The following is a 14,863-nucleotide window of genomic DNA, read 5'->3' as shown; positions in this document are numbered from 1 at the left end:
TAATATGCAATATTATCTAAGATGACAACTTACCTAAGATTTCATAAAAAAGAAGAGATTGATGTAGTCTAGAGTTGCCAAGGAAGATTTCTTGATAGTGTATTACTTGAATTAGGGTAATCTGTATGTGTCAAGAGAAGAACCTGAATACCAAGACACTCTTTTAGGAAAAGAAAGGAATAATACGGACATTCTAATTTGAAGAGCAAAATATCAATACCTTAGTAGGTAGACTTAGAAGTGGGTTAAAGCAAGAGAGTTCCTGTATGTGAATAGTGGGAACAAACATGTTAAAGGCCATATTATAGAACATTTAGGGGAAGGGGAAAAAAACCCAAAACATAATTTACTAAAAATAAAACCAGAATGCTGAAGAATTGGGTTTGTTTCATCTTAAACAACCATCAGCCAAGTAGGAGGAAATGAGAAGAGAAAAAGATTTTGAGTTCAGTTGATTGCCATTTTGTCTCTCATTTTCTGCCTTAGGAAAAGTAGAAGTAGAAAATTTTTAAAATGTCAATATAATGAAATAAAAGGCTTATAGTTTCTGTTTCTGCTTTTTAGGAGAATTTATCAAATTTTCAAAAATTTGTAGTGTTTATATCAGTAATTGATTATCCTATTCTGTTATCTACATGCAAAGAAATATAATTGATATTATAAAGCGTATTCTTTTCTCAGCAAGGAAAGATAACATACAACTAGTGCATCAATATTAGGAAGATTTAAATTCAAGTTCTACCCTGGACAAGTCACTCTCGCTGGCCTAGGTGACTGTTTTAAGACTAAATTGCAGAGAAGGAATTGATTTGCCTTGATAGAGGAAATTCCTCAGGAGGCCCTGATAAAATCACAGGATCAGAAAAATAAAGTTCCTTGCTCAAATTAAATTTCATTCATCTGTTGCATTTATTTATTCATTGAGATATTTGTAATTGCTTTAAAAGATGCACAATTTAAGTTCAAATTAGAAAATGTAAGTGAATTGTAAATAGAAAAATATAAACTCCTTAGATTGAGTCTTGGCAACTATTAATTGGATATACAAAATTTCACCAAATAACTTCCTATTGGAAGTGATGGTGGTGAAATTATATCATATTTTAATGTTTTTCAAAGACATCATCTCTTTTCCCTCTAGTGATGCAATTGCAGAGATTAGAGCCATTTGTATTGAAGAAATTGGAGTGTGGATGAAAATGTATAGTGATGCTTTCCTAAATGACAGTTATTTAAAATATGTTGGTTGGACTCTTCACGATAGGGTAAGTAACTGTGCCACAAATCCATATAGAAGATATATAAATTTTCTTACTTGTTAGTTGCCTTGCTTTAATTTCATTATTATATTTCTAGGAATTGAGTTATTTGCATTTGAAATTTTCTTTTTGAAATTGTGAAAATTCTAAAATTATTTAAAAGGAATTGTTCACATGTTGGGCTTGGTGGTATTGAGACACATGGACATAAATTGAATCTCACTAGTTCTTGTTGTTGTTTGTCCTTAATTCTTGAAGAGGACTGTGTCTTCAGGGAAGTGATACCAGGACTTGCAAGTGAATAGAATTTAAATGAGGGAGAGCTGTGCAAGATCATCAGCTATCACTTTCAGTTCCTGAGCCATCTGGGTCCATTGGCCAGATATATGAGGATGATTGGAGATGGTTCTCTATGGGATAGTCAAGATTATCTCTTGGTCTCAAGGGATTTTTTAAAATATTATATTTGTAGGAAAGATAAATCTTTACATATATAAATAAACAAAAAGTAATTAATCCAATGAGGGAAACCCATTAGATTCCCATTCAAAACTTGAAGTAAAATACCACATTTTCAAGGATTGTGTGTTAGAATTTGAATAATCTGTTCCTTTACTAAGTTTGGAAAAAATGACAAATTACAACTTCTTTTATCAAGATAGCATATCAAAAGATAAATGAACTTTCTTATCTTTTTATGTCATTGTCATATTAAATTAAGGGTTATAGTGGAACCTGTGATTCATCAGTATAGGTAACTGCACCTGAAGGAGATCCCTTAAGTAATATTGGTCTGTACTTGTTCCAAGTACAGATTTACTGAGAGTCTTTCCCAAAGTCACATGACCAGTATGTGTCAAGAGAAGAACCTGAATACCAAGACTCTCTTTTAAAAATATAATTTGAAAACATAAAAACATAATGAACATTCAACTATATATACATATGTATGTGTGTGTGTGTGTATACACACACACACACACAGTATATTGTTCCATGCAGTGTGTAAAATAACTTTATTTCTGAAAACAACATACACAAAAAAATGGTATATAATTATGTAGTGTATGAAAACATTAATGCTATAGACATTGAAAGAAGATAACCTTGGATTGGAATGGCAGGAAAGAGTAAGAAAATGGGTCTTGACACTCATTAGTTTCTTTGCCTACAAGAATATATTATTTTCCTTCACAGAATAGACATTTTATTCATATATACAAATTTATGTATTGTGCAGGTGAATTATATTCATATTCTTACATTACTAGTAATCAACTTTCACACAGACTTTTTCTGACATAGTCCTGTTCTAGTAGTAATATCCTCCAGGTGTTATTTCTCAGAACTATTCATCCTTCATTTCCAATCTAGATCATAGTCATCAAACTTGTTTTGCTTTCAGAAGCAGTCTCTTTTTCTCATAAGACTGTGAGCTCTTTTTTTTTTTTTTTTTTTTTTTGCTTCTGGTCAGAATGTTCATTTTGAAACTTGTCTCCCTGACCAGCTTGGCTCATGAGATCTTGTCTTAGAAATCAAAATATCTTAGAGATAGAAAGACCTGAGAGGACCTTCTGTCTGGTTCAGAAATGCTCTCACAGACAAGTGTGCAAGAAAACTTTTGATTGTAGAGAAGCCTACAGCCTAAAAGAATAATTGTTTCAGCTTTTATTTAGCTTTCGCATATCAATCTATTAGAAATGAACTATGATCATTTTCTCAAGTTTTCTACCTTGATGTGGTGGTTAATTCAACTATGAATATGTGCTTAACAGTCTTGTCACTAAATACTTTCTTTCTTTTTGACAAAAGAGAATTAGATATAGAGCTAGAGGACCTGAGTTTAAATCCCAGTTCTGCCCTTTGTACGCTAAGGCAAGATCCTCCCATTTTCTTTTATACAAAATAAGATTAATAATGCTTTTATTTACAGTTTCAGGATTAATGTAAGGAGAACATTTTGTAAACTTTTGTAGAGCTAGAAAAATGTGACTTTGTCATGACTGTTTTATTGGGTTTATTTACCCAAGTTTCTCTTTAGCTTTTAATTATAATTTTTCCTACTGGTCTTTGTACTACTCTAGATAATCTAAGATCTCTGTATCTTGCGCTCTAATCTCTTTTTCTATCAGTAATATAATTCAGATATCTTCTTTTCAATTTTCATATCTTTTATTCACCATACACATGATCACTCAATTGTCAGACCACCTGAATTCAATTGAATTTTTTGACTTTATAAAAATTCTCCCCCCCCCACTCCCTTCAGTTATTTATAGTCCATATTTGAATGTTTAAATTCCAATTGGTTTCCCCATATCTTTTAAAATACTTAGCTCTAAAATCCCTAACTTTTTTGTTTGAATTTAATCTTTTGCTTTCTAACTAGAGCATTTTGGTCATATTTTATCTAGTAGTGATCTTAAGTAATGGTAGTATATGCCTTTTCTCTGATTAAATATGGATATCTGTGGGAACAAGGAAACTTTTCTAAGATTCTAAAGTAGTATGGATGAGAAAGAACCGATTATACCAGTTATCACTAACTATATTTTAGAAAAATTATCTTGTAAATAAATGAAGTTTTTTAATGAATTTTAAATTATTTGAAGAATTAACTGTAAATGGAATACAAATTTTGTACAATTTATTCCAGTCTAACCGTATGTCTTACAATAAATTGCATTGTAACTTCTAAGTGACAAAGCTAAAATATTTCGTTTAAAATTATATATATATATATATCTGTCTCATGATACTGGCTAATCCTGTTGTGTGTTTTTTTTAGCAAGGTGAAGTCAGATTGAAGTGTTTAAAAGCACTACAGAGTCTGTATACCAATAGAGAGTTGTTTCCCAAATTGGAATTATTCACTAACAGATTCAAGGTATGTATGAAAAACTGATTTGGAAAAAGAACATAACTTATACCATCTAGTTGTTAATGATTTTATGTTTCTTTATCACGTTTAATTACTTGTATTTCTGATGTGGAGTGAAGAATATTATTGCAATAATGATTCTTTAATATAGTTATTCTACATTTCATGTTTTGAGTTCTATTTGAAATCTAGATTTGGAAAAGAAACATATTTGGATTGTTAGTGCTACTGAAAGTAATGGTCATTTCTTCCTTAAAAGTGGACCATGGAGCTGACATGATTTCTACTAGCCTTTCACTTATTTTTCACATTTTCATGGCTATGGTTTTATATCATATTTGTAAAGTGATTATCCAAGGTATTGATGAGAGCTTTAATACATGTGAAACAACAGAATCTTTAATTTAATTTCAGTAGCCAAGTTTTTAGTAACTTTATTGAGAATAGAATTAACAAGTAGCCCTTATCATTTGTGAATTTGTATGCAAAATATCAATTTTAGTTAATAAAGTAAAAAGTCCTATAATATATAATTTCTCTGGCTAGCATATATATTATATTATGTTAGGTACAAGACATAGAAATGAGATCTTTTAGATTTTATGAATTCAAAAATAGAGGAAATGGGAAGGTGACTCTTGGGATTTATTAAAGGTTAAATATTTTGTGTCCTAAGCTATTCCAGTACTAACTCTCCTTAAGTCATCCATTGCTTCATTGAGGAAGATTTTATATTTAATTGGAAAATAAAATTGGGGCTATACATATAGAAGTATTCAAACTCATTTTAAAGCTAAGTTGTTATGAATTCCTGATAATTGGATTTTGTTTCATTACTTTTGAAGTTTCTAAGTTACAAACTGCATTAAAAGATTTTTTAAAAGTAAATAAACTATCATTATATATAGAAATTATATATATATATATATATAGTTAAGAAATTTTTTTTCCATTTAGGTCTTTTTCTGATTTAAATTATGTGTTCATACTCTTGCACTATCAAGTTTTTAACCAAATAGCTTTCTCCTCATCCAGTATGCTGTGCTTTTATGGACCTGGAAACTATCAGCATAAAGATGCACCTGTCATTTCTGAAAGAAATGAAGAGTTTTGTACTTACCAGTAACAAATATATAAGCTTGTTTTTTATGAATTGTTTTCCTGATTTTTTGTCGTAGGATCGCATTGTATCAATGACACTTGATAAGGAATATGATGTTGCTGTGGAAGCCATTCGATTAGTTACTTTAATACTTCAGTAAGTTTTTCATATATTAATAAAATGTCTTGAATTCAGAAACCATCCTTATTCCATGTACAAGTACTTTATTAATACTTTGGCTAAAAATCAAATCACTAGGATAATGTGGGAAGTTGCCATAAGGAATCCAGATAATTTATCAATTGAAACATAAAGAAACAAAGTATTAAAAAAAAAAAATGTTGTTTATTCTTGGTAGTTATGAATAGGAGCAATAATGATAGGGTTAAGGTGCTATGCAGAGACCTGACAAACAGCAGTTAAAAACCCTAGTACCTTTAGGGACTACATATCATCTGATTGGAATAAGATTAACAATCACGTACTGGTGAAGAAGTGAGGTTAAAAGGGTCCACATTTGGGTACCAATGACTAGGGATCTGGGTGGGAATATGGAAAGCAGGCTCATAGAATAAAATGTATTAAAATAATAAGAATTTGAAATTAAAAAATTTAATTTAGAAACTGCTAAAAATAGAATCTATAAGTGATATTAGAGTAAAGTCTTCAGAAGTAGATATTTTTACAGTGCTTATTTTTTTGTTGTCATTTTACTTGACTATATTTTGTATTGACTGATTTTGTTACTTTTAAGATGAAATTTAATTCCTCCTGTCACTTGGTACGTATTCTTTCTCTCCCTCTCATTCTCCCCTCCTTCTCCTCCTTTCCCCGCTTCCCTTCTCTATCCCTCCCTTGTCTCTGCCCCTTCTTCCCCCATCTCTTTTTTCCCTCTCTCCCCCCCCCCCCTTCCTTCTCCCCTTTTTCTCTCTCATCTCCCTCTCCCCTTTCTCTTCTCCCTCTCCCCTTTCTCTTCTCCCCTTCTCTTTCCCCCTTTGGCCCTCTTTCTCTTCCTCTTCCTCTCTCTGTCTTTTCCCCTCCCTTTTATTCTCTCTCTCTCACACACCATGTGGTTTATTTTTCTTTTAGTTGTCTACTTCTGTATAGTCTACTGTGCCAAATCACTTGCTGACAGTAAACAAGAAATTCTTGAATATGCTAGCTAGAAGAGAATTTAAAGATTGTGTGTGTGTGTGTGTGTGTGTGTGTGTAGGTGTGTGTTTCAAGAAGATATTGAGTTAAGAAAGCATTACTTATGGTTTATTATGTGCTAAGCACTGAAATTTTGAATTAAAAAGGCAGGGCAGTACAGGGAATCCACATTCTTAAGTGGGGTAGACAGCAATTGAAAGAATGTTTAGCTGCAGGTCAAGGGAATACTAAAAAATCCATTTGAGATCTCTTCCAGATCTTAGTAGTGATAAGAAAAATCACACTATCTTGTCATATGCCTGTTTTGATTTAATCACTCTGCTTAAACTCCAGATGGTTCCAACAACATATTGTTCACTTCTATACCATAAGGGGGACAAAGAGGTACTCTTAACATTGTGAATAAATTAGGTAAAGCCTGATGATGGACTTATTCTTCTTCCTAAGTATGTTTATGTCAGGCATTGGGGTACTTAATAATTTATAATCAGCAAAGGATGGTGAGTTTGTAGTCATTTGTTAGGCAAAATGTTTCATTTTTCTGCCTCAGCTTTCTCATTTACAAAATGACAACATTTGGACTGGATTACTTTAAGTCTATTTTCCAGATTTAAATCTTAATAATTTTATTATACTTCCCATACAGTTAATTGATCAGGAGAACTGCCCTAATGTCATTCAGATTTATGAAAATCGTATCCTTACCCAATGAAAGAACTGATTGCGTCTTAATACAGATTGAATGAAGCATCTTCTCCCCCACTCTCTCTTCCTCCCCTCTCTTTCTCTATCTGTCCCCCTTTTTTCTCTCCTTTCCCTCTCCCTCTATTTTTCTTGAGGGTTATTTGTTTTGTTTTTTAGGTTAGGATAATTATGTTTTCTTTCACAATGTGACTTTTATACATAACGTCACATGTGATTTCTTCATAGAGTTGGGAGAGGATATAAAAGGAAGAGAATCGAACTCAAAAGTTTTAAAAACAAATGTAAAAAAAATTGTTTTAAATATAACTGGAGAAAATGTTAATTTTTTTAAAGAAATGAATAGTTGAACACGTTTCATTTATAGATTTGCTCTCCCTTCTCCCCAAATATGACATAAGAATTTGTCAGAAATGAGACAAGATTTCTTAATATTTTTGAATATATCTTATAACATGTTCTTTATTCTGGTTAATTGCCTAAATTAATCCAAGAAAAGTTTATAAAATACGTGAATGTGAGATAATCTCTGCCTTCAGGAAAGTTCCTTGCCCTTAAATTTGTGAATGACCTATTAACTCAAGATGAATTCTGTTCTAAGGAGGATAATCTCAGTTGATTGATTTTCTTTGTTGAGTAGTTACACACATGTAATTTTTAAATATTTTTTTTACATATTTCCATATGAATCAGAAAGGGGGGGAGGGGTCTGGTGGGACTGAAGAACAAAAAAAATAAAGCATAGCACATGCTGATTTACATTGTGTCCATAGTTCTCTCTCTGGATAAGGATGGCATTTTCCATCCAAAGTTTATTTGGATTGCCTTAGATCACTGAACTTAGAACAAAGCTATCATAGTTTATCATCACATAATATTGCTGTTGCTGTATACAGTGTTTTTCCGGTTCTGATTATTTCACTTAGCACCACTTCATGCAAGTCTTTCCAGACCTTTCTTAATTCATCTTGTTCGTCATTTTTTAATAGAACAATAATATTCTGTTACTTTCATGTACTATAACTTATTTAGCCATTCCCCAACTGATGGGAATCTACTCATTTTCCAATTCTTTGCCACCACAAAAAGAGCTGCTTACAAATATTTTTGTACATATGGTCCTTTTCCCTCATTTATAACTTCCTTGAGTATAGGCCCAGTAATGCAGCCCTGGATCAAAGGGTATGCACAGTTTTATTGCCTTTGGGGCATAATTCCAGGTTGTTCTCTAGAATGGTTGGATCATTTCACATTTCCACCAACATTGCATTTGTGTTCCAATTTTCCTACCACCCTTCCAACAGTTGTCATTAACTATCTTAGCCAGTCTCTTTTGACATTGAATGGTATACCTCTCTCTTTTACTTTAATCTGATAAAATGGAGACTGCCTTGAGGTAGGTAAATAATCAGATCACTCCTTTATAGGGAAGGCAGTGATGTAAAGCATTTTTCTCTATCTGGGCATATCCCATGTTTTGAAGGGCTTTGGAGGAAAATATTACTACTTAACATTTTTAGTTGTACTAACAAGGAGATATTTAAATGTACTTTGACACAGTATCTAAGATAGGATTCAAATATGGGTTTTCCTGATTTTAAGTCCATTCCACTACAATTGCCTCAAAGTAGAGCTTTAGGAATATTTAATACAGTAAAGGAAGAGGCTAGAAGCAGTAAGATTAGTTAGGAGGTTAATAGTCCAAATGTCAGATAGTAAAATCAGAAACCAGAATGATTGCAAAGGGAATGAAAAGAAAAAGGTTTGGTACAGACATTGCTAAGAAAAAATTAACAAGAATTTGTAAATGAATGGATAGAAGAAAAAAAGCCATGCTTCACCTAGAAGATCCTCATTATTTACTTCCCACTTATTCTATGAAGGCTGTGACTTCTTTTCTTCTGGGAGTCCCTGCTGGAGAACTCTTATTATCAAAGCAAATCCTCACTTGCTGTGCAAGTCAACTCACATAGGCTAAGTGATTTGCCCAAGTTCATATGTATCCAAGGGGCAGTACCTTTCTGACTCCCAAATTGTTTCTCTGGTCACTATCCCAACTGTCTCTTACTATTCCAAAAGTACATATCACTTGAGTTGAAATTTCATGTTGCTTACTATGTATAATTCTAATAAACATATTTAGCTGGAGAATGGGGAATGTAATATAAATAATGTTTTGGTTAATATGTCACCTTATGAATTTTTCAGTGGAAGTGAAGAAGCACTTTCCAATGAAGATTGTGAAAATGTTTACCACTTGGTATATTCAGCACACCGGCCTGTTGCAGTAGCAGCAGGTGAATTCCTTCATAAAAAGTGAGTTAACTGTAATCATGGACACTTTGTTGTAGTATTATCTGCAGAAGACTTGCAGTTTCTTATAAGAATAATAAGATAGATAGATAGAAAAACAGCAGTTTGCAATTTTAGAAGGCTATCCTATGGGCAGGCTATGAAGTTTGCTTGTTATTCTAAGGATTGAAAAGGCCTTAACACTGACAGTTATCTTTCCAAGTTTTCAGTGATTTTACAGTACAAGAATTTTATTAATTTCATTCATGTATTTAAAAATTTTTTTTTCTTTTACATTTTTTGTGAACTTAATAAAGTAGTATTGAAAAATAGTAAAGTCAGACTATAGTAACAACAAAAGATACTGTTTTATTCTTTTAATATTTGGCACATGAATATTAGTCATCAAATGCCCTAAAAGTCCTCTTTAGCTTTGAGACCTTTTTCCTTCAATGTTAATATATGTAGGATTTAAGTTATATTAATTTTTAAATTACACACACACACACACACACACACACACAAATTTATTTTGCTGAGGCAATTGAGGTTAAGTGACTTGCCCAGGGTTATACAGCTACGAAGTGTTAAGTGCCTGGGGCCACATTTGAACTCAGGTCCTCCTGACTTCAAGGCTGGTGCTCTATCCACTGCCCACCTAGCTGCCCCAGTTTATAGTGATTTTGAAAAAAATTATGAAATCTTAGTTTCATATTAAAACAAAAGCCTAGCTTGGTGATAGTTTATCTTTTTGAAAAATTTAAATTAAATTTTATTTTTTAATTGACAAATTCCAATTTTCTTTCACTACATCCATTAAAAAAAAATCTTATTAACAAATATACAGTCAAGCAAAACAAATTCATTGGCCATGTTAAAAATTTTGTCTCATCGATTCAGTCCTGGTCTAATGATCTTATGATGATGAGAATCATCTACATCTAGAGAGAGGTCTGTAGAACTGAATGTGGATCACAACATTGCATCTTCATTTCTTTTGTTGTTTGCTTGAATTTTATTTTCTTTCATTTTTTTTTTCCTTTTTGATCTGATTTATCTTGTGCTGCAAGATAATCAAATAAATATGTGTGCATATTGGATTTACAAACATTTTTTAACATGTTTAACATATATTAGATTACTTGCTATCTAGCGGAGGGTATGGGGGAAAGGAGTAGGTTTAACCATGTTTAACAAATATTAGATTACTTGCCATCTAAAGACGGGGATGGGGGGAAGAGGGAGGAAATTGGAACACAAAGTTTTGCAAGGATCGATGGTGAAAAATTATCCTTGCATATGTTTTGAAAATAAAAAGCTTCAATTAAAAAAAAAAATTTGCTTCATACTGCTCCCTGAATCCATCATCTTCCTATTAGGTGATGGACTATATATGTTTCATCTTCAGTCCTCTGGAACATGTAGGTTTTTTTTAACTTTCAAAGTTGTTCCTTTTTAGTGTTAACTGTCTGAATTGTTATTCTTCTGATCATTATCCTCACTCTTTCTTCAGTTTTAAATGTCTTCGAAAGTTTTCACTTTCCTAATATTCATGATATGGAATAAATTGTTTTGGATCTAACTCTGTCCATATCTCTTTGAAATCATCTTTTCTCATTTCTTATAATACAGTACTACTCCATTACATTCATATATTAAACTTTATAACTCCTATTGATGGCTGGGGTTTTTTTGGAATTTCTTTCTCTTCCCCCCCCCCCCTTTGAAATCTTTTGGATATAAGTCTTAGTAGTACTATATGTCAGTCAAAGAGAATGCAACTTTTGTCATTAATTCCATATTGTTTTTTAGAATGACTATCTATGAAAACCTGTTCATAAGTCTACCAACAGCAAATCGGTAGTCTTATTTTCTCATGATCCATCTAACATTTATTAGTTTCTTTTTTGGTCATCTTTGTTAAATTTATGGGTGCAACATGGTTTCTCAGATTTGTTTTACTTTGTATTTCTCTAATTATCAATAATTTAGAATATTTTTTCATCTAACTATAAATAACTTAGTTTTCTTCCCCTGAAAAGTATCTATATCCTTAGACCCTATATCCAGTGGAGAATGGTTCTTTTTCTTAAAATTTAACATAGTTCCTTACATAGTTTGGAAATGAGACCAATATCAGAAAAAATTATTACAAAGATTTCCCCCCAGTTATTAGTTTCTCTCTTAATTTTAGATTTATTTTATTTACTTGCACAAAAGCTTTTAATTTTGTGTAATCAAAATTATCCATTTTATCTTTTCTTACTCTGATTTGGTCGTGAATTTTTCTTCTTTGAATAAATTTGATGAGTAATTTTTTTCCTTTGTCAAATTTATTTAAAATGCAATCTTTTATATCTTGGTCACATATCACTTTGGAGATTATCTTGGTATATATGGTCCAATTTTTCCAGAAGTTAACATCCAAGTGAGCCCTTATTTATGGCTGATCTCAGTTGCCTTTTTCTAATTATACTTGATTGTACATACAACAGCTTGCTAGTCCCAGGATTGTAGCAGAGTGAAAGTTCCTTAAAACTGTCAGATTTTCCCATTTAAAGTAAAAAGAAAGAAGACTAAAGAAAATAACAATAGCACTAGTTATATATAATTCTTTTAAATTCTCTAAGATGAATTAATTGAATATTACCAAAATAGATCTAATGATAGATTTGATTTATTTGCGGCACTCTGGTTTCTGTCATTAACATGAAACATTTCATATTAAAATGACATTGGATACAAATGGTTTTCCTAATAGTTTCTAGAAGTAGTATCAGATGGCAGATTGAGTAAATTGTTTATCTACCTGAGAAGCTTTATCATTTAGAATATTAAGATCTTTTTCTGTATGTTCAATTGATTCATCTTAGAGAATTTAAAATAATGAGTTATTTCTCTAATAATATATGATTTTCTCCCAAAATCTCTGGGTGATATAGGGAAGTGAATACAAACCAAAACAATTATAACTTTAGAAATTAAAAAGAAATGTTAGGAGAAAATTATTAAAGATAAGTACAAAATTCCTGGTAAAGTTTTCTTCAGGATAAGGTATAAATGTAAGGTTTGAAACTAAATCTATAGCTTCATAATAATAAAAATAAACTGCTATTTGATTTGATCCCTGCTTACCTTAGTTTGGAGTTCTAATATTAACTCATTTTTATTAACTAAATACTATTTTTATTAACTCACTTTTGGAATTGTGAATAAGTTTTTATAAATTTGTTCTCTAGTGAATAAAACTTTTCAGTGAAATTGTTATTAAAGCACCCCCTAAGTATTCTAAGAACAGTTTGGACTGGGCCTAACATGTCAAATAATAGCAGGTTGTAGTGAGGTGTTTTTTTTGTTTTTGTTTTTTTTAATGGTTCTCTCTCAGCATCATTTCCTCAATGGAAATTTAATGTGACTTTTTACTTTTCACAAAATATTTTTTTTAAAAACCAAAAACTGGATTATATTTCAGAGCTTATAAAAATCCAATATTTAATTATTAAATTAATAATAAATAAAATGTAAAATAAAAATAAATTTTAAAATTACATATATTTTTATCTACAAGCAGATCAAGGGAGTAGAAGAAGGATTACCTGCAATCTATAAATCTGGGTACAAATCCGATCTGTGATGCTTCTTACCAAAATGACTTTGCCTAAAGATCTCTTTGATCCTCTTTTCCCTTCACTTTAACAATGGTGTAGGAGGGTATTGGATGGACCTTGAAGTACCTTGCACTTGTGTGCCACAATCCTTGGATTCAGAACTCGGTGTATCATTTTCTAGTTCTCTAATCCACTAAGTAAATTACATTAATGCTTTGAGACTATGCAGAGTGGGTGTTTTCCATTAAAAGGTTGAAGATTTCTTTATGTAAAAGAAAAATTCCTATGGTAGGAAATTTGTAGAAATTGAATGGAATTGCCCCTTCAGGTAAACTTTAAGTCACTTGATACTTGGAAATTTTTGAAATGTGTATAAATTTGTGTTTTTATTTTTAAATTCTCTTGTATTTGAATAATTTGTAAAAGTAAGCCCCCAGCTTTATGTTGTTTTAAATTTACATTTACAAAATCAAATTTTTCTTGTATTATTCTTTTCATTTACTGTTTCTCAATAGTCTTGTTTTGAGGAAGCCATTTGAATTGAGACTTTTCAATATACTACTTGATCATCTTTTGATGATTTTTAAATTCATTATCTTTATCAGTTGTTGATAAGTGTTTTAATTTTCAGGTTCTGCCACTTTCCCAAAAACATAGTAGAAAATTACAGTGCCAGCCACTCATAAATCATTGTTTTAAGTAAATGCTGCATTGTTTTCAGAATTTATTTCATAGAATATTCATGACTAGTAAAAGTATTTCTTAAATATGAACTTTTAGGTTAAGATGTATTCAACTGGTCTAGGTATACTCCTTAGCCTTTATTATTCATTCTGATCTTAATTTTTTTTAGTTCTGCAAAACCTTGACAAAGCAGTAAAAAACAATGAAATGCAGAGGGAAAATACATTATTTCATTTCACTTTTAAAAATTTAATAAAGGTGAAATATTTATTATGAAATTTACAGGCTTTTCTTTTGTTGCTTCCTTCTAGGCTATTTAGCAGACATGATCCCCAAGCAGAAGAAGCCTTAGCAAAGAGGAGGGGTCGGAACAGTCCCAATGGGAATCTTATCAGGATGCTGGTTCTTTTCTTTCTTGAAAGTGAGGTAAAAATATTTAAAAGTAATATTTTTAAACAATACATTCAACAAATTTTCAGTGTCATTAATTTAAAGTAATTTATCAATCATTTCAATCCAGTAGAAACAAAAAACGCATTCTTTATAGAATTGCCTCCATAGATCTCCACTCATGGAACTCGTGCTGCACCTTATGGATCTTGGAACCTTTAAAAGAAGTTAGCCTAGGGAAGGATTTGTGATCTTACATGCATGGGCAGATCAACCCTAAAGATGGAGTTATGGAAATTATTTCACTTTCACATTGTAGCAGTATTGCTTATCTTTCTTTTCTTCTTTCACTGTTGCTTCTTATTTTTCTTGTATTTACACAATTATCACTTTTTTACATGACAGCCTTCAGACAAATTGTCCTTAACTAACAATACTATTGTCCTAAAGATTTCGTTGCTTAATTCTTTACAATTTAACCTGTCACATAGATATTATCCAGGAAAAGATAAACGAAGTACACTTATGGGCTAAAACATTACCATTAAGAATTGTAGAGCAGTATATCTATATTCATGGTCATCACTTAAAAATTATTTTAAAATTATAATTCATAAGAATTATCAGCATTTTTTAAATGTGCATTTATTGGTTTATCTTTGCAATACTCTTATTCAGGTTTTATAGTTGGTAACATCTGAGTAATAAAAAAAGGCAAAGTTAGAAAAAAAGAGAAGAATTATGAAAGAAAATCAGGTAACATATAGCTATAGGGTTGATAGGATAGTGTTTA

General features: G+C 31.2%; 1 protein-coding gene across 1 annotated transcript in view; it reads left to right on the top strand.

Annotated features, from left to right (window-relative positions):
• The window catches only part of STAG1 (stromal antigen 1), a 318,010-nt gene that overhangs the window by 207,753 nt on the left and 95,394 nt on the right, over nucleotides 1-14,863 (top strand). The window contains exons 10-14 of the mRNA XM_051985602.1: nucleotides 1,142-1,265; nucleotides 4,048-4,146; nucleotides 5,319-5,398; nucleotides 9,305-9,412; nucleotides 13,992-14,106. Coding sequence (XP_051841562.1) covers nucleotides 1,142-1,265; nucleotides 4,048-4,146; nucleotides 5,319-5,398; nucleotides 9,305-9,412; nucleotides 13,992-14,106 — 526 coding nt within the window. The remainder of the gene's footprint in view (nucleotides 1-1,141; nucleotides 1,266-4,047; nucleotides 4,147-5,318; nucleotides 5,399-9,304; nucleotides 9,413-13,991; nucleotides 14,107-14,863) is intronic.

The sequence above is a fragment of the Antechinus flavipes genome, chromosome 3 (genome assembly GCF_016432865.1).
Source record: "Antechinus flavipes isolate AdamAnt ecotype Samford, QLD, Australia chromosome 3, AdamAnt_v2, whole genome shotgun sequence".
Taxonomy (NCBI): Eukaryota; Metazoa; Chordata; class Mammalia; order Dasyuromorphia; family Dasyuridae; genus Antechinus; species Antechinus flavipes.
This window is presented reverse-complemented; position numbering and strand designations above follow the sequence as displayed.